The 24230-nt window shown below is 40.9% G+C and overlaps 2 protein-coding genes across 2 annotated transcripts; one reads left to right on the top strand and one right to left on the bottom strand.

Annotated features, from left to right (window-relative positions):
• The first annotated feature begins 744 nt into the window (after positions 1-744).
• On the top strand, positions 745-15288 carry st8sia2 (ST8 alpha-N-acetyl-neuraminide alpha-2,8-sialyltransferase 2). The gene is made up of 6 exons (XM_031731257.2): positions 745-1145; positions 2568-2624; positions 4917-5057; positions 5152-5409; positions 7849-8142; positions 12090-15288. The coding sequence occupies exons 1-6, from the start codon at positions 1048-1050 to the stop codon at positions 12400-12402; spliced, it is 1161 nt and encodes a 386-aa protein (XP_031587117.1). The 5' UTR covers positions 745-1047; the 3' UTR covers positions 12403-15288.
• Positions 15289-15424: 136 nt separating this feature from the next.
• fam174b (family with sequence similarity 174 member B) lies at positions 15425-19804 on the bottom strand. Its single transcript, XM_031731235.2, has 3 exons — positions 19173-19804; positions 18351-18482; positions 15425-17573 (listed from the first exon to the last, which is right to left on the bottom strand). The coding sequence occupies exons 1-3, from the start codon at positions 19448-19450 to the stop codon at positions 17570-17572; spliced, it is 414 nt and encodes a 137-aa protein (XP_031587095.1). The 5' UTR covers positions 19451-19804; the 3' UTR covers positions 15425-17569.
• Between the last annotated feature and the right edge of the window lie 4426 nt (positions 19805-24230).

The raw sequence follows: 24230 nt of genomic DNA, 5'->3' as shown, positions 1-24230 counted from the left end.
TTTTCTTGTTGGATCTGTGAACATTTTCAGTGACATCGCTGTCCACTGACTCACTGCTGCAAGGCTATTTACAGTTTTTTGATTAGATAGAAGATTTTTTCAAATGCCAATTCAGTCTGGTGATAAAGAGAAGATGTGCCGCATCTCCTTTCCAAAGATGTGCATTTCACTCTTGTTACTGACAAAATTTGGGATTCATTTTTAAGTGGAAATCTGAAGAAAAAAAAGATACATAAAGGGCTCCCTGCTGCTTTAAACAAGCTAAAACTGATGACTAAAGCTGACTATGAAATGCAAACAAGTAGTTTCCAACAGTGGTGAGCACGGCTACAGAAAGATGTCCCCATCACCTTCAGTGGGAGTCAGATCTGCTTGTGCGCGGCTTTGACCTTTATTTTGATAACGTGGGTTTTTAGACCACACATGCCTGCTTGAATACTGCACTCAGATGATTCATGCATGCCTGATTTTTTCTCTTTTTTTCCCTTTTTTTTAACCACTTGCCTCGTACACCTGTGCAAGCTGGCTCCACACTGCTGCAGTCTCTCACCTCTCCTCACTCCGTGCGCCAGCAACACCTGGAGCAGCAACCTGGAGAGTGAGATCAAACCGGCTGAGTGGATGGTGGATGTGGGTGGGGGGGGAGTGAAGATGGGAGAGTTTGGCCCCTGCGCCTTTAAGACTGCATGTGGTCCACATCTCGCTGCTCCCATGGCAGGCTCTGTAGGTGCACGCGTTCAAAGTTTGACTGGGGAATAGAGGGAAGAGCGGAGACGGCAGCAGCGGCGGCAGCAGCAGCATCGCCCCGTCGGGAAACAGAAACACACACAACTGAACATCTGAGAGGAGAGAGAGGAGAGAGGAAGGACCGCAGCTCGCCGGGGAGTGTCCGACTCCGGCGAAAAGAACAAAGGCACAGATGACTGAGCGGATTTTCGCTTCCTAAATGGAAAACACAAGGAGGTTCATTTAAGTCAGTGTTCGCTGAACGGAGGGACTCCCCCCGGCCCCCCCCGGCGGTTGCAGCCCCCCCCCCCCCTCTCAGCCATGCCGCTTGTATTCCGCACACTGTTGTTCGGCTTTGTAACGCTGCTGGTTGTGCTTTTGATAATTGATGATATTGCAGAAGTGGAGGAAGAAACTGCGTAAGTATCCCGCCGTGATTTATCCACGCAGCGAGTGTGTGTGTGTGAGAGAGAGAGGGGTAGAGAGACATGATGCCCATTGTTTTCTTACCCAGCAGGTTATTTCCTTCAGGCTTTCTCAGAAGATTTGAGGTGCGATGTGTGATGTGAGGGGAGGGAAAAGGGGGCTGACTGAGTGAAATAAATGAGTTTATTTGAATTGAAATGAAGTTCGGAGTTTGGGATGCCGGAGTGTGCGCGGTTTGTTTTCTACATTTGTAACACTTGGGTGCAGCAGGAGCAGCTGTTCCTACAGCAGCCCGCCTGCCTGGGTCTCCAAGGATTAGGCTATTTGTCTTGCAGCAGGCTGCATGCGGGATAGGATACATTTACACTATAAGAGAGAGAGGGGAGAGAAAGCGAGAAGGGGGAAGCGTGTGTGTGTGTGTGTGTGTGTGTGTGTGTGTGTGTGTGTGTGTAAGAGAGACAAAAGGGGTGAAGGGGCAACAGAATGGGAACAAAAAGAGGGTCTCCTCTATATATTTTTCTTCTTTTCCTCCAAGTCACACACTCGCGTTTGACCTGCAAGAAGATCCATTCTTAATTTAGCACGAAAAACATGCAAGCTCCAAAAAAGAAAAGAAAAGAAATCCAACCAGACCTCAGCAGGGCTACATCCTCCTCTGCTTCGCTCCGTAATCGTCACAGAGATGTAAAGATGTCCTGTTACCTGAATGGCAAAACCCCCCAAAAAACAAAAACTCACTTTTAAAGAAAAAAATCTACCTCTCTATGCAGCTTGTCTTCTTGCATTTCTCCCCTTTGAGCAAGAACATTTTGTTTTGAAAGCAATTACCCGGCTGTGGCTCACATTGTAATGAGGTCACATTGGTTTGTGATTTGCCGTGGGAGAAGCACCAGAACCAATTCCACTCCTGCATAAAATTCAGGCTAATATGATTATAACAATATATTTAAAGGCCACCGGGATTGTAAAACGAATGAAAGGAGCCCCGGTAGCACTCCGGTGTTTCACTTCTTCACTCCTATATTTAAACTCGTCTGTTAGATGTGACCAAGGTCACGATTGCAAAATTGCCCGAAGCTTAACAATCTGACTGCGTATACAGTATATTTACTGTAAATGCATTTTGGCTGATGCATTCAACAACCTTGTAAAGCGATCGCTCTTTTCCCCCATGAAAAGAAAATCTTCCTTTCAGTATAATGGGGCCCCATTAAGGCCACATTTCCCCTCATTACATCAGCAAATGGGTCCACAGTGGAGCTCTCTAAAAATGCCTTGATGTGTGCGTTTCACCTTTATTCTGTCTTGAAAGAGTGATGTACAGTAAGCCTGCTGCTGGATACAGCTCAGTGTAAGAATCTACACCGCAGTAAGTGATTCATAATTCAATCTAAACCTTTTTTTTCCCCACTCAGAAATATTGGACATTCAAAGAAGATGAACTTGCACCGGCTCATCCCCAAACCACACAGGTCTGAAATCTTATCTACTCAGACACACACAAACACACACACACACACACAGCTGTAGAACACCAGTGAGTAGCTAAATGGTCTCTCTGGGTAATTTTCGCTTGCTATTGGTCACTGAATCCTTTACAGCTATGATGCCACAGTGAGTCAGTCACAGTGAGCGTCTCATTAGTTTTTTTAAGGCGAGACACAGCCGCTATAAATACCCATCAAAGTATGTGTGTGTATGTGCGTTTGTGTGGTATCCATGTGACAATGCAAACATCTGCCATGTGAGCAAAGCTGGATTTAACTTTAAAGAAACTGCAGTATTTCGCAGAACATCACTATATTGCATTTAAGTTATTGTTCATGTCAAGGAGGTCCTTTTTTAGAGCAGTGGCTGAATGAATCAGATACTTAAGTAGAAGTAATATTATCTGTACTTACATATAGCCTGCCGCAAGTCCTTAAGAATCAGAAGCAGCATTTGTGCTCACCAGACACTTCATTAGGTACACCTTTTTAGCATTGGGTTGGACCACTCTCTTGCTTCAAGAGCGACTTAACTCTTTGTAGCACAGATTCAGCAATATGCTGGAAACATTCCTGAGAGATTTTGGTCCATATTGACTTGATAACATCACATATTAGCTGCAGACTTGTCAGCTGCACATCCATGTTGCAAATCTCCTGTTCCTCCACATCCCAAAGGTGCTGTATTGGATTGGGATCGAGTGACTGTGGGGGCTGTGTGTATACATTGAACTCACTGACATGTTCAAAAAAACAGTCTGAGATGATTTGAGCTTTGTGATGTTATCCTGCTGGAAGCAGTCATCAACAGATGGGTCCACTGTGGTTGTAAAGGGATTCACATGCTTACCAACAATACTCAGCCATTAGTATTGTTGGTACATATTAGTCCAGAGTATGCCAAGAAATAATCCCCCACACCATTTCACCACCACTGGCTGCCTGAACCATTAATACAAGGCAGGATCGATCCATGTTTTTGTGTTGTTCGTGCCAAATTCTGACCCTACCGTCCAAATGTCGAAGCAAATCAAGACTCATCACACTCATCAGACTCATCAACGTTCGCCCAGTCTTCTGTTGATTCCATATGAACTGTAGCTTCAGTTTTCTGTTATTGGCTGAGAGGAGTCCCACAGGTGTGGTCTTCTGCTGCCATAGGCCATCAATTTTAAGGTTCAACATGTTTAATATTCAGAGATGCTCTTGTTTGTACCTTGCTTTTAAAGGTGGTTATTTGATTTACTTTTGCCTCCCTGTCAGCTGGGAGCCGACAGGAAGGCAACAGACCATTGTTCTTTGTCCTTTGACATCAACAATGCTTTTTCTCTTTTTTGGACCATCCTCTATAAACCCTAAAGGTGGTTGCATGGGAAAATCCTAGTAGATCAGCAGATTCTGAAATACTCAGATCCCATCTGGCACCAATAACTACGCTTCTTTCAAAATAACTTAAATGAGATTTTTTCCTTATTCTGATGCTACGTTTGAACTTCAGCAGGGTGTCTTGTCTGGGTGCCTAAATGGATACCATGTGATTGCCTGTTTAGATTTGCATTAATGAGAAGTTGAACAGGTGTTCCTATCAAAATGGCCAGTGAGTCTATATAGTGATAGAGCAGCCCCATCAGATGTCATGTTGCAGTTCAAATTTAAATCTTAAGTTGGACCTATCTTACTTTTCCTCATTTTCTGGGCTTACTGATGGTAGATGCTCCTATTAAAAATGGCCAAATTTTCAAATAATGGAGCCAGCATGGCAATAACTAAAAATGCCATAAGTGAAAAATTCAGGCTTCAGGGTGCTAAAAAAGCTCCCATTCATATTTTATCTCCTACTACTGGCTCTGTATTAGGTCACAAAGAGGGGATAGCCCTAATCGGCCATCTGCTGTTTAAGCCTTCTGTTTGCAAGTGGCAACCAATCAGACATAAGTTGCGCTAAAGGAAGAGGAAGTGAAACTAAATTTCACACAGAAGATGAACCAAGTGACTGGAAAAGAGCAAAACCAGTAATAAACAAAGTAATAAATCATAATGCCGTATAGAGTAATTTGTTAAATCTAGTTTTCTTGTACTGTAACTCTACCTTGGTACACTCAGATTCACATATTTTTCTTGGTTACATTCTGTACAGCATCTCTGTTTAGGTCTGTTAGGAGAACGAAAAGCTTGACATAACAGCCTTTAGATTTAGAAATGGATGGGGCAAATTCTAACAATACATGGAGGAGATAACAGGCGTCTTTTTTGGGACGACTTTTTCTTGTCATTTAGAAAGGCTGCAGTACACGTAAACCCCACTGCTTTGACAACAGCGAGCGCGGAGACATATCGTCACCGTCCAATCTACAATAACACTGCCAAACACTCGTCAAACAGCTGGACTTTCAATAAGACCCTCTCCCACCTCATCAGGTATTTTTATCGGCCTCCACAATTATCTCCACAAGGTTTTACACTTCGCTGTAGACGGGCGGTCATAATTGGCGCATATTTTCTCTTTTCACAGGAAAAACATTCTGAGATTCCTCGACCCGGAGAGAGACATCTCGATTCTGAAGGGCACGCTGAAACCGGGAGATATCATCCACTATGTTTTTGATCGCCACAGTACCACAAACATCTCAGAAAATCTCTACCGTCTCTTGCCAACCGTATCCCCCATGAAAAACCAGCATTACAGGCGCTGTGCCATCGTGGGCAACTCCGGGATCCTTCTGAACAGCAGCTGTGGGCCTGAGATCGACTCTCATGACTTTGTTATCAGGTAGCATGGGTGATTTAAGCCATAGAAGCCTTTTGCTTGAAATAAATCATAAAACACAGCAGTTAAAATGGACTGTAATTGAAATAGATTGGTGCATTAGGTTTTAGGCTTGTCTTATCTCCTGCACTGAGTGTATAATTCATATTGGTACGATAACCGATAGCTGGTGGCCACACGGCTGGAAATATTTTAATTGCGCATTTGAAAAAGCTGTCAAAGGTTCTCTGATGACTTAAAGTTGGGAGCCAACTGTCAAGCTGAGAGCTGTTAGATACACGATTATACATGAAATTGACATTTTGAACAGCCTTTGCATCCAGTGGTAACACGTTGTGCTTTTCAGAGAAACACCAGTGCTCTCCTGGGCCCTGCTCTCATTTAGCAGAGCGTGCTGTTTGCGAAGCCATCAGCCAGGTCTGTTTGTGTTTGGGTGCAAGCTCGCGAGTCCCTGAGTGGGTTATGTATCACCATTCATACCTGCCACCAGAGGTAAAAAAAAACCCTGTCAAGGCTGTATTATATTTGGCAGATGGAAAAAAAAGAAAAGTGTTCTGGTTTAAATTATCTTTGGAGTTAGGCATGATTGAACAGAACTGCCCAACCTGCACCCTCTCATAAATCAGTGTTGTTAGAATTAAAGCAGCACCTCACTGCGGTGGTTGATCGATAGCTCAAAGTCTTGCACACCTTTCACGAGTGGATTCTGTTGTATGCCTATCTTGTCTTGTATCTTGTGCTGCCGTGTTACCCTGATGAGAAGAGGTCATGATTTCTAGACTCCCTCAGCATCATAATAATGCCGGCGATGGCAGTAATGGTCGGCTGAAGTCACAGAACAGGAAATGTGTCATTTTGAGAAGCGGAGGAATTTGCTTCTGTGCTCACATATCCGATCGGCAGATAATGTCGCAGCTAAATATAGTTCCCTGCCCTTCGCTCGGTTCCCACAAAGTAGGTTGACAGCGTTCGAGGTACATAGATTGCTTCAGCTCATCATGCACCAGCTGTTCTCTGCAGTGGGTACATTAGCTGCTGTGGACAGTGACAGCAACCATTAAGATGTAAAACACAACACCCCAGAGCGGAGAACACCCACACAGATAAAAGATCCAGGGTTCATTTGTTCAAAAAAATTAATTAATTAATTAAAAAAATATAAAATCTGTGGCAATTAAAGTTTTAATTCCAAAGACTGGTGAAGTTTTAGCAAATTTGGCAGATGTGATTCACTTTATAATTATGGTTTAAAAAATAGATTATGAAAGAGATGGCATGGCGTTGGCGGCACCTGACCAGTCACAAAAAGGGAGCAATTAATTAAACATGAGGCTTACAGAACAAAGTAATTTTTGTTTAATCCAAAATTGCCTTATGAGGCTTGATGTATGTATTTATTGAGATTCTGGATTTCTACAAGACTGTGCTTTCAAGAGGTTCTGTGTTTTTATTCTAATACCTTTACTGATTTTACTAAATCATGCCTCTGACATATTCCCTCCATACAACAATAATTAGTAAAGACTAAATCTAAGACTGAAACTGAATGGAAACAAGCAAAGTCACAGTGGATACTAAGTGAAACAACTGAATTAAAATTTTAAAAGATAAGCAAAAGCTGGGACAGGCAGCTCTAGATAACCTATGGCTTTTATATAAAGCTTGCCATTAATTTTTAGTTAAGAGTCACTGCACTGAATTTTGATTCTTTTTACAGTGATGTTTCAGATGATGAAAGTTTGCCTGAAAGTAAAGAAGTCCTGGTAATTTATCAGTGAAAATATGAACGAACCCCGCAGATCTGAAGTGCTCAGACTAAACAAACACTGTAATCAGTGTGTAGATAAGAGAATAAAAACGTATTAACAACAAGACCTCCTGATGTCTCCTCCCGGCCCCGCTGTACCGAATGGAGATGTTTCGCTGTGAGGATAATTACCAGCTTTGTGTTTTTCTGACATTTACTTTCAGGCAGAGACTAACATCAATGAAGAAAATGCCACCCTGCTTTCCTGCTGAATTTCACCTTTACTTCTGCTCTGTTTCACTCTTCAGACTTCGGGCGGCGGGTGGAAACAGATGGTTGATAAATTACTTGGAAAAAGTAAATTAATAAACAAAAGTTTCTCGTCAAGGTTTCACGACGAGATGATAGAACAGCTTCCACGATTGCTGGCTTAATGTAACCCGTCAGTTATCCACCAGTGTTTCATTAATCAGAACCACATAGGGAGGTGAAAGTTACGTAAAAGTTGCCTTCATAGAGGATATCAGAGCTTTAACTGTAACATAAAGGTGGAAAGTTTTGACTTTCTTTACTTTTGTATACTTGTAAAAGCCTAACACATTATTAGCAAACCATATATTTGATTCATTTGCGTAAATTTTAGGTGTTTAATAGAGCATTTCCCCATGTTAAAACTGAACGCTCTTTGCTTAAAGGTGTAACCTGGCACCGGTGGAGGAATACTTTCAGGACGTGGGATGGCGGACCAACTTGGTGACCATGAACCCATCAGTAGTGCAGCGAGCCTTCCAGGACCTGGTCACCGATGAGTGGAAGGAGCGCTTCTTGCGGCGTCTTCGAAGCCTCAGCGGCAGCGTGTTGTGGATCCCAGCCTTCATGGCCAAGGGGGGAGAGGAACGCGTGGAGTGGGCACTGCGTCTCATCCTGCTGCACACCGTAGACATACGCACCGCCTTTCCATCGCTGCGCCTTCTCCATGCCGTCAGAGGGTAAGATGCTCAAGCACAGACTTATAAGAACACCTGTGAGCAGCACACTCAAAGGGGCTGACGAATCCTAATCTGCAGCCCAGGTGGCTATTTTTAAGCACAGCTGATCACCGGGGGCAGTCGGTGAGATAAAGCTACTCTGCCTTTCTCCACTCAAGGGCCCACCTATCAAATTTACCTAAAAGGGAAACTGTTATGCTCATTTTTCAGCTCTATAGTTTTATTCTGGGTCTCTGCCTGAGTAGCTTTGCATGACTCACAGTTCCAAAAATGACTTATTTTGGTTAAACGTCCCTCCCCACTGTGCAGCCTTTATTTGATCTTCTATTTGTAACAAGCCATTTTAGCTCACTTCTGCCTCCATTTAAGCCAACTTACTGCTGAAACTGTCAGTGCTTTTGTCTTTGGGAAAGCCAAATTGTGTATTATTTTGGACAATAACTTCTTTCTAATAATTTAAGGAATCTCTGTCTGTCCGTCCATCTGTTCTCCAACTGTTCTTTCAATCCACTTCAAATTTTGCAGGGGTATTAGTGGGGCCTAGTGGGGAGTGCAGTGCCTAGTTTGACGTCATTTGAATGAATGGCTCACAAGAGTTTGACTAAAAGAGTGACTGCCGTGCTGTACCGTTATCGTTCTGTGCTTTACTTTTGCCTCTTACCCCTAAGTTTAGAATCACAGCTAATTGCCAAACACTAACCTGAACCTAATTCTAATTTTAACCTTAAACTTAGTCTTAACCCTCAAAAAGGGCCTTGAAATTTGAAAGCATGACAGAAAAGTACCAACTTTTAAAAAATGTAATTTAAAAAAATCTCACGAAGACAGCTGAACAAGTATGAACGACATTTCTTTGTTTGCACTTTTATCTCATTGTGTTTGCTTTCCTGAGACGGTCTGTCTGTTCTGCACAGGGCTGTTTTAAACAGGCACGATCACACTCATTTGTTTGGTCGCTGTCTCCTTTTATAGCTGTCCTCTTTTCAAGTCTGCAGCTTTAGGATTGCCTGCTTGTGACACATTTATGGGACACTTGTAAATTCTGGAAACTCGGAAAAAAAGAGAGGAAAAGGAATGGGTTTCTTTTTCCCAAAATGAGCACTGTGACAAAAAAATAAGGAAAATATAAAATAGGCCCACTTTATATATAATATAGCCATTTAACCCTGGATATAATGGCATAGTGTGACTATCTTGAGTAAAGGAAAGGAAAACTACTAGCCTGGTCTCTTTGCACCTTTACTAATTTGTAAATTAGTAATAATTTGTAATAAATTAGTAACATTTGTACCTCTGTTTGTTTAATGTAAACACAAGCAGAGCATAATGAGATGTAGGCAGGAATATATGCCTGCTTAAATTAATGAAAACATGGAGATGTGTAGAGTTTTGCACCATCTTGGGTCCAGCTCATGCTTTCTGCGTGTCTGTTCAAGTTGAATGTTTGCATATGCTGCTTAGTTCTGTCCAACAGTGCTGCACCCGCACAATGCTGAGTGCTTGCTTTGAGGGGAGGGTGCATGAGAGGATTCAGTACAAGTCTACAAGGACACATACACAGTGTTTAAGTCCATCTCCTTGTGCACACTTTCCACTGAAGCTGCCTGAGTGCAGAGGGAAGTTAAAAATTCTCCAGAAATTCATTGTGTGTCTGCCCACCATGCTTGGGAAAGGCTTTTCCATAGTGCTTAGCACGCACGGTAATCAACTTGGTGCAGCAGACCAGTCTTTAAGCAGCTGCTGTACTTCACAGCAAAGATACTGTGGCTGAGAAGTGTTACAGTCACCCAGCATTTCGTACTCATCCACAGGAGCCCTGTGTGGTTTGATCTGATAGCCCTGCCCAGTTACAGCTGGGATAGGTTAACCTGCATCATCACTCCAAAATGAAACCAAAATATCATCCTCATGGTGAAATCAAAAGAAAAGTCAGGGGTCAGAGGTGGTGCTAGACCAAAATACAATATAACATTTCCATTGAGTCACAGCACTCCCACCATTTGACTCTATCTTGGTTTTTAAAAAAAGCAGGGAGCAACGAGTCCTGCACCCGACACAGTGACATTGCCAGGCAACCAGCAGAGATGCTGCATTAAAAAGCTGTGTGGACTGACCTCATGGTGTTCATAAAGTCAATCTTTTGACTTGATTCTCTGCAAGAAAGCAAATACACACATTTCACAATTCAGCATCACGCTGAGGCTTCACTGATGAAGTCAAAATCTCGGTGATCACGTGTTCACCGTCAGCTCTTTAGCCTGATTTATACAAGCTTGTGAAAAGATCACTTTGCCTTAATTATTTGCAAATGTTGTTGATTTGTTCCCTCTGCTGCTTTTTTCGGAGCTCCTGAATAGCTCAGATAATAGGAAAAGCTGGTACGCTGTGGTTTAATGTAGTGTGTTTAGTGTATTTGGTTAATGATGTTATAAATTCCATTTATCATCATTACTGTTATCTTTTTTTATTTAATAGCTTGTCAGTGATTTTTTTAAGAAGTCCTCTTTACACTGCTGTCAAACGTCCTAAAGTGCATTTGGAAATTTCTAAAAATCCCTCTCTGCTATTGTTTCTGCTGTCCTCGCCTCTGTTATCACAAGCACACTGTGCCCTGGTTCTTTCCTGCCTCGTTAAAAGCCTAACAACCACCGCTGGTCGGTGACCAAATTATGCCATTTTCTATGCTCCAACTCACTCTCAGTATTGCAAAGAGGTACAACCGGCCATGATTTTTCTTGTTTACAGACCGTAAGAAACAGTCTTTGCCCTAGATCAATAGTCATGCCTGATAAATGCTCCCCTGACCTTTCCTCGGAAAAGCTGAACTTTAAATCGTGGTAGTTTGCAGTAGAGAATAAATCTTATGTGCTCATATTCACCGCAACCAAATCTCAAATCTCACCTCGGATGATGCCACTGATAATTAAACCCTCTTCTCCTGCCCACTGTTTGTCCCGCACGGCTCATGAGCTGATTAGAGTGGGAGGTTACTGCTGCTGCATCTCAACACGAGCTTCCACATTAACTATAGACGGTGTTAGAGGAGAGGCTGTTGTGGCCTCAAGGCTGGGCAAATGGGCCAGTGACTGGAAAGGAAAATGAAGCTGATGCAAGCGAACGTGTGACCATCTGTCCCCGAAGCTGCTCCCAAGGGGAGCGTGGGGCACGTCACTGTCACAGGAGCTGCTAGTCACCTCAGGTAGAGAAAATAGTCGTGCGGAGCAGCTGTAGCGTCTGGAGCTTTTGCTAAAAAGGCTCACGCAGTGAAAAGAACATACAGTCTGTGCTGCTCAGCAACACTCTGCAAAAAGGTAAAACATAAAAAAATCATCCACCTAAATATTTTGATTTAATGTCAAATTCAGCAGCCAGGAGTTACTGCAGTTCTGCAACCGCAGTGAAAAAATCCAACTCTCGACAGATAGAAGTAATTTTCTTTACCCTGTAGATGCTACCAGCCTTGCAAATGTTCTTAACAATAGAACTGCAATAATTGTAAACCACTGTTTTTAAAAGGGTCACAAAATTAAAGATCCCATTTCCTACAGCTTCAACCAATCACCAGTGGAAAACTCAAAGGTAAAAAACAAGAGAGAGAGAAGAAAGCAGCCAGTCATCATGTTTGAAAGACCGAAAATATTAAACCAACTGACCTACAGAAGACTTTAGGAATATGTGAGACAGTTGTGAGGCCAGTGTGTTGGTATTTACATCAGAAAGGTGTCGGTCAAACTCTCTATTTTTGCTTGTGTCACGCAGGTTTGAACTCCTCCTCTTACTCAAGGAGAAAAGTGGTTCTTCCCACTGAATGCTGAGCTCACTGTGTACCCAGAAAAGAGTTATGGACACCTTAATCGCTCATCCTTTTGTTCTGGTTCTGTCCGAGTGTCTCCTGTTTTGTCCCTGAATGTCTTATTTTACAGCTCTGTCTCTGTCTCTGTCTGCAGGTACTGGCTGACGAACAACGTCCACATCAAACGTCCGACCACCGGCCTCCTCATGTACACAATGGCCACTCGCTTCTGCGAGGAGATCCACCTTTACGGCTTTTGGCCCTTTCCACTCGACCCGCAAGGCAAACCGGTTAAATACCACTACTACGACACCCTCAAATATGAGTACACCTCCAGCTCGAGTCCTCACACCATGCCTTTGGAGTTCAGGACCCTGAGCACATTGCACAGACAGGGGGCGCTACGGCTCCACACTGGGGTTTGTGGCATCCAGCAGAGACCACAGAAAGATCTCCAGAGCAAATAGCAGAAGGTTCTGCGGCAAGCAGACTTGAATGCGAGCAGTTTTTCTCGTTGCTAGCACTTTTATGAGACTTGAATTAACTTATTTTCAACAGCTGGAATTAACAGTTTTTCTATTTCAAGCTCAAAGAGTGACCAACTCCACCCTCAGGCCTGAGGTCTCTCCAATCTTGAACAGCTTTTGTCAACTTTGAGGAAATGCAAACGCAAGCACATCTTTTTTTTGCGTGTCTGTATGTGTGTTGGTTAAATAAATTAATAAATATAATTTCCTTTTTATATTCTAAATTACAACATGGGCTATGATGAAAAACGATAGCTCCAGAATGCCAGTAAATTAAAAGTAGCTGAGATCCCACAAGGGTGAAAAGTTAATAAGGCTGGCTCTGAAATTCATATTCCAACTTTGTTATGATAAGACTCAATTTAGAGGTGTTGTGTGAGCTGTTAAATTACTGGTTCGCTTGTTGAGCCACAAGATGGAAGCACTTAATAATCAGGAAGAATGATGATAGAGGAAAAAAAGGGGACCAACATTTCTGTTTAAAACACTTTGAAGTGGAATCTCTTAAACGCTTTCTATGACATAACCTTACTTTAATGTTAGAAGGTTAATAACATGCAAAAACTCAAACCTCCAATAAACCAGAGCCACCGTCTAATAAAGTCAGGTTACCTTGAGAAGCAAATCAAGAAAGGAAGGCGTGAGCATAATGGAGGAGTGTACCAGCTGTTCACATACGAATGTTTACTTAGACTTTGCCAACGGTAAACCCACTTTGTAAACTTTCCTCAAAGAGCACCAGCCCTGTTTCCTCACCGGAGGGCGAGACGGTAGCTGGATGTTTGTAGTAAGAAGAGGTTTACTTTTTGAGATGAATGTATTCGTTGGCTTCCTTACAAACGTGGGAACAAGCAGGCCCCATAATGTGCTTTTAAATTAACATTAAGTCGCAATTAGCAGCTATTTCAGTGAAATATCACTGAGAGGACCCCGAGCTGGACATCTGTATGCCTTTATTCATGTGGAGCAAGGGTTCTCAAGGTTTTTATGACCAATGTAGGGAGAGGAGGGCTGCACACATCACAAACACTGGAAATGTGTGTGACGTGTCCGTTATTTGTGTTTTTAATTGACTTTTTGTGACATTTAATATGTTCAGTGTTACATTTCTTGACACCAGCTATATATGTCAGTGGTAGAAAGGTTTAGTCTGCTATAATGGCTGTAACACAGATATGTGCTGCTACACTCACTGGCCACTTTGTTAGGCACAGCTGTTCAACTGGTTGTTAACACAAATATCTCATCAGCCAATCATGAGGCAGCAGTGCATTTGGGAATGTTGGCAAATGTGGTCAAGATGACCTGCTTAGGTTTGAACTGAGCATCAGAATAGGAAGAAAGATGATTGTTTCATGCTTCTTGGTGTCAGACAGGCTGGTCTGAGTATTTCAGAATCTGCTGATCTGCTCGGATTTTCCCACACAACCATCTGTAGGGTTTACAGAGAATGGCCTGATAAAGAGAAGAGCTCACTGGATCGTGAGCACCGGTTCTCTGGGTGGATATGCCCTGCTGATATCAGAGGTCAGAGGAGCATGGCTAGACTGCTTTAAGCTGACTCAAATTATTGTTACAACCCAGGTATGCAGAAGAGCATCTGTGAACACACAACACGTTGCAGCTTGAAGCAGACAAGGCACAGGGACAGGAGACCACAATGGGTGGTCGTGGAATGTTTCCAGCACATATCCCATAAAGCATTTAGGCAGCTCTGAAGGCAAAACATCTACAACCCATTACTAGCAAGGTAACCTAATGAAGAGGCCAGTGAGTGTAAAGGATAGTTTGATGTGTGGATTAGTTAAATATAAACTAGTGCATTTCTTTCTTTGTTGCACTGAAAGACCTCGTAACATGTTACCAAGAGCTGCCTCAGGCTCACAGGTCACACTTTAAGAAATACGGAGGTAGAGTGATGTGTTCATTTTTCTTGTAGAGCATGTTTGGAATTAGTATTAAACCAATATAATAGTTTGATACATAGTATTGTGCCTATAATAAAGAAATTCCACCAGTCCCTAAGTGGACCATCCCCATGCCCAGACACTATAAAAGGTTTATTCGAGTGTGAGTTCTTTAACCTAGTTATCAATTTAAAATAAAAACAGAGTATGCAAAAAATGTCTCGTCGTAGGCCTGCAGTCAGGATAGAAACTCCTTTCTATGTACATTTTAAGGCCAGTAGTAGACTGTCTTTTCAAACTGGAGCATCTTAACGCAAGATTAAATTATATTTTTGTACTTCGAGGATCCACCTCATCAAAAGGGGTTTTGTTTTGGGCTTTTTTTTGGAGTTATCTCGATGTTGAGATTTTAGCCAAAAAGCTCTGGGTATTTTTCTGTAACAATATGCTTCTGTTATAGAAAATTAAAGGAAGCATTTGAAATATTCCAAGAGCTCCATAGCTAAACAAATAGCCTCTCATGCGCTCTCAGCCATGTGATTTGTCCACAAAAAGTGTTGTTTTGACAGGATGCGCCTGTTGACTTGCATGTCGGCCTTATTACACCGCCAATTAAGTTAAGAATAGACATGAAAGTTGTACTAGAGACGTCAGCAGTCTGAAGCAATGAAAGGTTTATTTGTGTGAGCTTGTCTGACTTTGGCAAAAATAGAAATGGTTTGTGACCAACGCTATTAAGTTAATTAACCCAGAATGTGGAGTTTGCCACAGATGAGAAAAACTTTCTCACACATGTTCCCCGCTCTGAAGATTGTACAGTTTTTATCTTGCTTTTCCCCCCCACGTACCCTGTTAACATCTGTTTAATGTGCAAATTACAGCAAACTAATACTCGCTTTTGCATGTTTGTCTTGTGTTAATGGATACAGTTTGAGCATATTCCAGTCTTTTTGTTTGTTTTTATGATCCTCAGTGTGACTCACTGATGCTTAACGTGTGCATTTATGACAACGTGAATGTACTTTTCTGTGGCAAAAAATACACAAAATTTTTCCTTGACACTTCAAAGGAAGCGGGTTTATTTCAGTGGTTTTTCAAATAAATGGAAACTGAGGAAACAGACAGGGCTACACGCACATCTGTGTCAGAAACCAAGCAGGGGCTTGTTTACTATAAACTTTTAAAACAGTTCCACTTGTAATTTTTTTTGTCTTTTTTGTTTTTGGGTAAAATGCGGAATCATGGAAATTAGTTTCACCGCTACAGCTTTAATTTCTCTTTACGAGAGCGACCATCTGCAGCAGATGATTCGGTGAAGTTTTTCCATGATTTCACACAACTCCAGACAAGAAAAAGAAAAAAAAAACTTTGCCAAAGGTTGGTATCTTTGTCTGAGCAGGCACAAACACATTGATCGGCAGCTTTCTGCACAAACAGTTAAAGACACGGGACAGAAGAGAAAAAGTGGAAAACAGTAAATAACAGCAGCCAGCTTGAGGAATATTACAGAACATCATATTAAAAAAAAAAATACAGTATGTTTACAAGTTTTATTCACATATGATTCAATAAATGATTCTGTCAAGACAATAAACACATCCAGTTTTACCCAAAATGTCAAACACTTTATGTCAGACAGGCTTGGGGAGAGAAAGAAAATCTTTTTCCCGGAAAGAAAATGATAAATTGATTGTTCAAGTTTGGTCACGGCAATCGCTTTTCTTTTTATTTTCTTATTAAACCGGGGATGGAGGTCATTTGGAAACAGCTGCACCTGCAGGCCACGGTGCACTATCAGATAACAGTTTGGATTAAAAGAGAAGGTCACAGATGGCAGCCGCGTGACCGTGTGCTGCAGAAAAGCTCATCTGTGTCTGTTCTGCCTCGCTCCTCAAACAATGTAATTATCGTTATTGGGCAGACGGAGACGTGAGAGGCTTGTGATCTCCTCTGCTTTTCCTTTCATTCACTTTGAATAAAACTTTAGATAGATAATCGTAATTTTTTAATATGAGTTTTTAATATAGTGGCTTAGTATTTATAAAAAGTAACAATCGCTTTTCCCCAAATGTCAAAAGTGGCCTTTAATACAATCATAGCCCAGGAAAATTGCCTTTTATGAGAAGAAGTCAGTTAGCCATTAGTGGATATTACAGTGAGGGACTTTAATTTGTTAGCTCGTATAAAGAATATCAAATTTGGGGATATTTTTAAAGCGAGTAACTGGACTTTGACCCTGAAAAGTCAAACTTTAACTTGGCCTTGAAAATAAGATACTGGGCGCATGTTAATCACTGTGGCGGCATGACCGCAGTCTCCACACGCGGCGCCGATCCTGCTCAGCGGTTCCTTTTTTAAGGATTAAGCATGTTTCAGCACACTCGATAACAGCAGATTCACATTCATAGCAAACTGGTATATACTCCATAAATATCGTACAAACAGTCTTTGCGCGTCGAGTCAAATCTGATAACCTTAAAGGTCAATGTCAGCTGTGATAGCAGCGAAACAGGAATGTCTGAAAGAACACACGGTAAAAAAATATATATAGCGTACGCTCACTCCTGACCGGAAAGCATTTAACAGTATATACGCACAACGAAGTGGTTAGTACATATAGGTAATATTTGGTTTTGGTTAAAAAAATATCAATTAAATTTTACAGTTGAAGAAAGTACTCTTGGTAAATGAATATTTTACACATTAGGCGATGATCTGTAGTGACCACCATGTATTTATTTAGTTATTTAAAGTGTGATTAACCCTGGATTACAGACATGGCTTCAAAGCAGACATTCGCTGATTATAAACTCATATATATCTTTTATCTTATATATATATATATATATTAAAAAAAAAAAAGAAAACATCACTTCTGAGTGATAAAGTGATTTGGAAATGACTCAACTCCAGACCGAGAATTCCTGAAAGACTTTTGGAGCCTCCTTATCTCTAACATTAGAAATAACCAGTGAGATTATTTGGCTCACGTGATAGAAGCTTTAGCAAAGCAGCGAACAGTGATGTCAAAACACTAATTAACCACAGATACAAGCCATGCACAGACAGCATTAAGTTGCTGATATGGTAAGACTTGGAAACACACACACCAAAAAAAAAAAAGTACAGGAAATCACTTGTACTTGTCCCAGGCCAAGTGGGAGTCATCAGCTCAAACACGCTGACGTCCACGCCGGTATTCACCTGCAAAGCAGAAAATTAGAGTTACTTAACGAGCACACAGCGAGGAGGAAGTATGTTTGCTTGTCAAGAGTCCTGTCTGACTTGGAAGTCAGGAATGTCAACCAAACAAGGCGTCCCTTTGAGGAAGTGACTGTGTGAACAATGGAAAGCACGGAAGGGTGAGACCTAAAGTCAACAGTGCATTAGAATTAAAGTAGTCTTTCCTTAAAGTAGTGTGTTTCTTTAGGATGACCAAAGCTGGCCAAACACAGTCAAGCTTTGTACTTTAAAAACATTTTTTTTTCCAGGATGGCTGGTAAATTTGCCGTTGTGCAAAATTTCACAGTCAAAACCAAAGTGCAATCTGCTTTGCATAAGCAAATCAGGGTTTCAGCATTTTATGGCTGTAATAGTAAAGATTAAGGCGCCTGAGGAAAACGGATCAGTGTTTTAAAATTTAACCTGCTTTAACCTTACGTTTGCTGTGTAAGAGCTAAACCTGTACAAAGAAACTTATGATCCATCTTCAAGGCCATCATTTTTAGTACTCATAGCACTTTGCTTCTCATGGTCAGCATCTCATCCACATCTACATGCCAGCCCATCTTCTCTGATACACGTAGAACATTCTCAGTGTCATGAGGCTCGCATGTTTTCTTTCTTATCTGCTTATGTGACCAGTAGAAATGGAAGAAAAGGAGTTTTTCCTCTGATTCTGCTTGGAATATGATGAATGTAACATAATGAACTTGTCATTGCTTAAGTGATCCAAAAGAAATAAAAACAAAACAAACCAACCTGTATTTGACATCGAAAAGGGTTGAGTCATCCTCATCATCGTTTTCTTCATTGAGAGGCGCCATCTCGACGCGCTCTGCAGGTGTAGTGATAATATCATACTTCCGCGTCTTCCTGATTCTTCTGCCAGATCTGCGAGAAAAGACAACCGACACACATGAGACGAGCAAGAGAATTAAAACTTCGCCTTTTGGATCGCAAAGCCTACAACCTGAAGTTGTAATCTTCTTTAAGTCCTGCCATATGGAGTTTGTTAAAGTGCTCAGACTGGCCCAAAAAGTGGGGCAACTATTATTTGAATGGTAGAAAATGGTGATAATTAAGCGCCAACCTCCCAAATAAGAAGTCCCAGTTTATTCAATGTTACATTGTTTTTATTTACATCAACTTCTTAAATGCTAGGGACTTTAAAAAAAACTCACTGATTAATCAGAAATATGATCAACAGTCTAACTGCAAGGGAAAATACCAACTAGCAGAATTAAATCTGACCTGGATGAGCCCGAAAATAAACTGTGCAATCAGAGAAATGTAAACAGATAAACTAGATTCAAGGGTTACAGGCACATAAAACGACTACATAAGGCAGTATGAAGTTAAACTTATCAGTGCCTAGAAATCCCCGTAAGATGAAAATCAACAGGCCCAGACCCTTCTCCATCACATCACACGGGGACAAAACAACCACACGCTCCTCATCGATAAATTCACCAGGACACTACTGAGATGTGCCGATCCTGCTCTCATAACGTCTGCATGACTTTTACAGCTTCACAACCGTTGCAATGATTGATTTGTTTTTTTCTGCGCCAACCTGCCTACCTGACCACTTTGATGACCAGGCACGTGATGAGAGCAGCTGTTAACACGCAGATGAAAATAACAATGTTTTTCAGGGTCGGAAGATACGTCATTAGAGATGAAATCCGGGATCCCACGGCAGCATCCGTGGCGTTGTTAGTCAGTGAATCTTGACTGATGACGGATGATGATGATGTTGAATTTAAGTGCGTCGCAGATGAAGGAGTGAGCAGTAGTTCGCCGCTGACCCCCCAAAGAGCCGCTGCAATGAAAGTTAAGGCCAGGTTATGTGCCACCATTGTCCTGAAATAATAAAAACGCAAGCGGGATACTGCCCGTAGTTGCTCCCGAAATAGATGAGAGGCGACAGCAGCTGTCACATTATAGAGAATCCGCTTATCGGTGTCAGATTTGGTTGTTTACACAATTAAGCCAGAGGGAGAGGTGCGCAGACATTTCTCTACACGTCCAAGCTGTCCTCAAAGCTGCGCTTCCCCCGTCGTAACTTGCATTTGATCCCAAAACGTGTTCCCCTCGAGGGGAGCTACAGCGATCCCTTCCTGACTGTACGAGGACTTCGCGCAGAGATGGGGATTATCCGCCTCCGGAAGAGCTCTGCAGGCTGACCCACTGTTCCCGGTGCTGAAGAAGAGCATTATGTGGGCTTGTGCTGCGTTCAAGCTAATCGTGTAATTTCTACAACTTCGTGCGATTGGGGGAAAATTATGCTGGCAACTTTAGTTTGACCTGTTAGTAGCTTGGCTTAATTACAAAAAAAAAAAAAAAAGTTTAGATAAGCAATATAGCCATAAATATGCTGCTTTCAAAGACAGGCCTATAATCCTGTAGAAATGCTGAAGCTCATAAAATACAAGAGACATATCACAGAAATGTGCAGGTCCAATTTCATGTATTTCCTTTCAACAGGGCTCATATTTTGAATTATTAGAAGTTATTAGAAGTGTGTGGATGTCTGGATGAGACTTTCCTTAGCTGACAGACACAACGCCTGATGTCGGTTTATGTTGCTGTGCCCATCTACTTCACAGTTCAAGATACTGGGTACTGATATGGTTTCAGTCTTAATAGATAACAGCTTTTAAATTTATTTAATTTTTTAGAAAATTGTCATTTTTAGTCACCAGCCTTTAAAGAGATGTTGAAGGAAATTAAAAAACAGTTTTTTCTGTCCAGTCTAAAAGCTACTTTTCTTGGTATTTTACAGTGTTTTCATTTATTTATATGTGATTTTAGAACAACATATGAATTTCTGTTCATGTGTACACGTTTATGGCTCCATGAAATGTGGTTTTCATTGTTATCAGACCACCTGTACACAAACAGTTAAATAGGGTGCGGTCAACATTTATGTCCAAGTTTAAGCAAAAACACATACCATAATTTCCTCACAGTGAAATTATCCCGATAGCTGTAATCAAAATTCAACATTATGTATATAGTAGAAAAATTAGTCTAAGAATAAACGCAATCTCAACTTGTCTGCAGGTATGTAGTCAACGTAAAGTCCTGGACACTTTTACTTTATCATTACTCTCTGACAAAGTTCATAGGTTGAAGAGTATCCTGACGTCTTCAAGCAGACGTCAGGATACTCTTCAACCTATGAACCTATGAACTTCAAGCACATTTAAAGGTCGATTAGTAGTTCCCAAATTTCCGACTGTATTGAAGGCAGCCCTTTTCCCTTCTAACGGTGGGCCGTAGCAAGGGCAGCAGACACCGGGGTCACGACCGCAGATTCCTGGGAATCTTGACCAGAAAATACCTAGAAGTCAGTGGGTCAGTGATAACCACTGACAACCACATCAGTAAGGATTAAAAAACTAAATCAGTGTCTTTGGGTCTGTCTTAAAATGCATGAAAATAATGATTTTTTTTAAAAATTACGACTTTAACCAGAATTATTGTAAAAAAAAACAAAACAAAAAAAACCCAACAACAACAAAAAACAACGAAGAAGGGATATTTACAAGTTATTTTTACAAGGGTTGCCTGTAACTGAGAGTAGAGGGAGGAACTTAAAACTACAGTAGATGTAGACATCAGACCACAGACAAACTGTGGGGACTCCCTGTGTATGAAAACAAAGACAAAAGGTGGTCTGATTGTGTGTGTGTGTGTGTGTGTGTGTGTGTTTGTGTGTGTGGTGTGTTTAATTATTTCTGTATTTTTGTAAATTTCCCTTACTAGATCTCTTTAATCTGAACAAGGTCCACCAGATGGCAGCACCAAATAATAATAGAGCAAGCATTTTTCTCCTCAGATGAGGTTTCAACATGCAGCAAACACTGTGTGTTTAGTGAAAACTTCCAGAATCAGAGGCATTTTTAAGCAAACAATCCATTTAGTGGTCGACTCTTTTTTCATATTTGAAGAGGTATTTTATGACGTATGATCTAACACGGATGTGTACGCAAATTACAATAATGTCAGAGGAGCTTAAGTGAAGCACAAATACCAGACAGACACACAAAACAACCATTATAAACTGTCCAAAGGCTGGATGTATATTACGTATAATCATTTTTGGTCAGATGTATTTGCTTATTGTGGTTTTCCCCATGTGGGGCAACAGTTTGTTTCAAAAGGGAGGATACAAATCTTTAGCTGACGAGGATATTGTCACATCCTGAGAACAGGGCTTGAACTTTGCACAGAAAAACAGCTCAGGTTATGAGGCGATCATGTCATGCATTTCCTTAAACTAGATTGAAACACATCTATACTCTATAGGCTCTATATTACCTGTGCTATGAAATATGCTCATTATAATCCATGGTGTTTATTTTGAATCTTATTTCTCTTTACCTTCAAAGATGGTTTAAGCATTAATTTCCTTGTCTGACTGTCACATTTTGTGTGTATTCACATCTTTCGAAGTGAAAAATCAAACCTAAGAACCTGTTCTTATGTCAACTTAAAGCCTATTTGCACTATAGATAGCAGCCTCCGTGTAAATACACACCATTGTTGGGTCAGTCTTTGCTAGAACCGACAACATCCACACCTTTCTACAACAGTGCTACATTTACAGGTTTCAATTCTGAGAACACGTGTTTCAAGATAAATGTTAACACTTTACACTTTACTTTTTTCATCTCTAAAGCTACCATTATAAGCGTAATTTCCCCAAAACTACAATTTTTTAAAGAATTGTTAAGAAAGGATGAAGAAAAGAAGTTGCAAGGCATACACATAAAAAACACCACAAATAACAGTATAAAAAAGGTAGGTCGGACACTCTATATATCATTTATCCATACATTTACTCACATATATAAGCGGTAGTCCTTCATATGCTAACACATGTGTTTAAAGTATTCCAATCACACTATTTTCCATAGAAATGCGATTCTAGTGATTAATTTATAATTTCCTACCATTTTCCTACCAAACTACGCACAAATACATCCTCCATTATCTTTATTTTACGGGTCATTTTGTCAATAAAATGTACTAAATGTATCATACTTTTCCCTATTTACATTAAGGGGAGTGAGTTTTCCACTTGTTTACTGGCTCTATAGTTTAGTGTTGTTCATACATTTGCCCGTTTAACGAGCCTCAGTATGGCCCCAGGAGGAGACACAAATCTCTTGTGAAGTTGTGTGTAGAGGTTTTAAAAACCTCTTCTACACGCTATTTTCTTACCAAAATGCATTTATTAATTTCATTAAAACTGGAATCTATACATAAATATAAAATCTTAGCTCCTAAGTCCTTACATGACTGTAACTACACCACATTAAGGACGTTACATAAAGCAACATTACAATAAACACATTTAAGAACCAAATAGGAGTGGCACTTGTACAATTGGGGTACAGCTTCTCCCTGCCAGTCTCTCAGAGCACAATATTTAGATTTCAGCATTCAGGAAGGACCATCCATCCAACCAGTCATTTAAAATAAGGCCATGATCACTTCACTTGAGGCGTCTGAATTTGTAATACCTCAGCATGGCACTCCTGTTGCTAGGCTGATGATCTTTTTATAGAAATTTTCCACTGGAAAGAGCATGCGCTGCTGTGTGGAGCATCTCATTGGCCCACGATGGGGGTGGAGTGCATGCATACCAGAGTCTTCAACAAATAGTGTCCAACAAAGGCTGCATTCACTGAACAAGCCAAGCTTGCCATGTTTGGCTGTTCTCATTAGATTTCTCAATGCATCCATCACATTATTCTTTGAGTTCGATTTTTCCTTTCTATTTCTTTTTGTTTATTTGCAGTTAAGGTTAATGATGGGCTGAAATCAATTGATTTTTGCCAGGTTGTCACAAGCAGTGTGGACCTCTGTTATCTATTTCACATCTGTGCTTATATCCGGCTACATCCTCATGTATGTCTTAACTCTGAAATAGAATTGATCTTTCCAGTCCATTCAGTTCATCTTTTTTGGGAAATTATGCAGTTAAATATTTGAATTTTCTGTTCAAAACTAACAAACAAAAAGTTCATTTCATAGCACATCTAGCATGGCATCATCTTAGGCTAAGGAAGACTGTGTGCAAGGCCTCAATGAAGCTGAGTTCACATGGTAGCAAAATAAAATGTATTATAACTTAATAAAGTGTTATTAAGGTCCCCGGCAAGCCTTTAAGGCCATAAAAAGGAAGGGGGTCAAAGGAGGCCAGCATTATGGTAAAAAACAAAAAAACAAAAACACTATTTTACATTTAATTTGTGAGAAAAGAAAAGAAAAAAGGGTAGCCTGAAAGCACACACTAGATTCAAGTGTTGGTATACCCTCAATAAGCTAACTGTAGCTTCGTGGCCAATGTTAATAACAATATTTGTACAAAATTTTCTCATATACCAGCAGTTCACTTGGACTTCTAGCTAGCGTCGTAATGTAGCTCTATCTGACAAATATACAGCTGCAGTTAGCCAAGATAATATTTTGCTAACTTCTTTCACTGACGAAAATGTTTTAAATATGCTGCTTTTAACGTGGCATGAGGTCAGCCGAAGAAAGAAAAAAAAGGAGGACATTTCTTTTATGTTCAGTATGATGCTAGCGCTAGCTAGATGGGGCTGTAGAGGAAGTGGAGCTTGG

This window comes from Oreochromis aureus, linkage group 7 (genome assembly GCF_013358895.1).
Source record: "Oreochromis aureus strain Israel breed Guangdong linkage group 7, ZZ_aureus, whole genome shotgun sequence".
NCBI lineage: Eukaryota > Metazoa > Chordata > Actinopteri > Cichliformes > Cichlidae > Oreochromis > Oreochromis aureus.
This window is presented reverse-complemented; position numbering and strand designations above follow the sequence as displayed.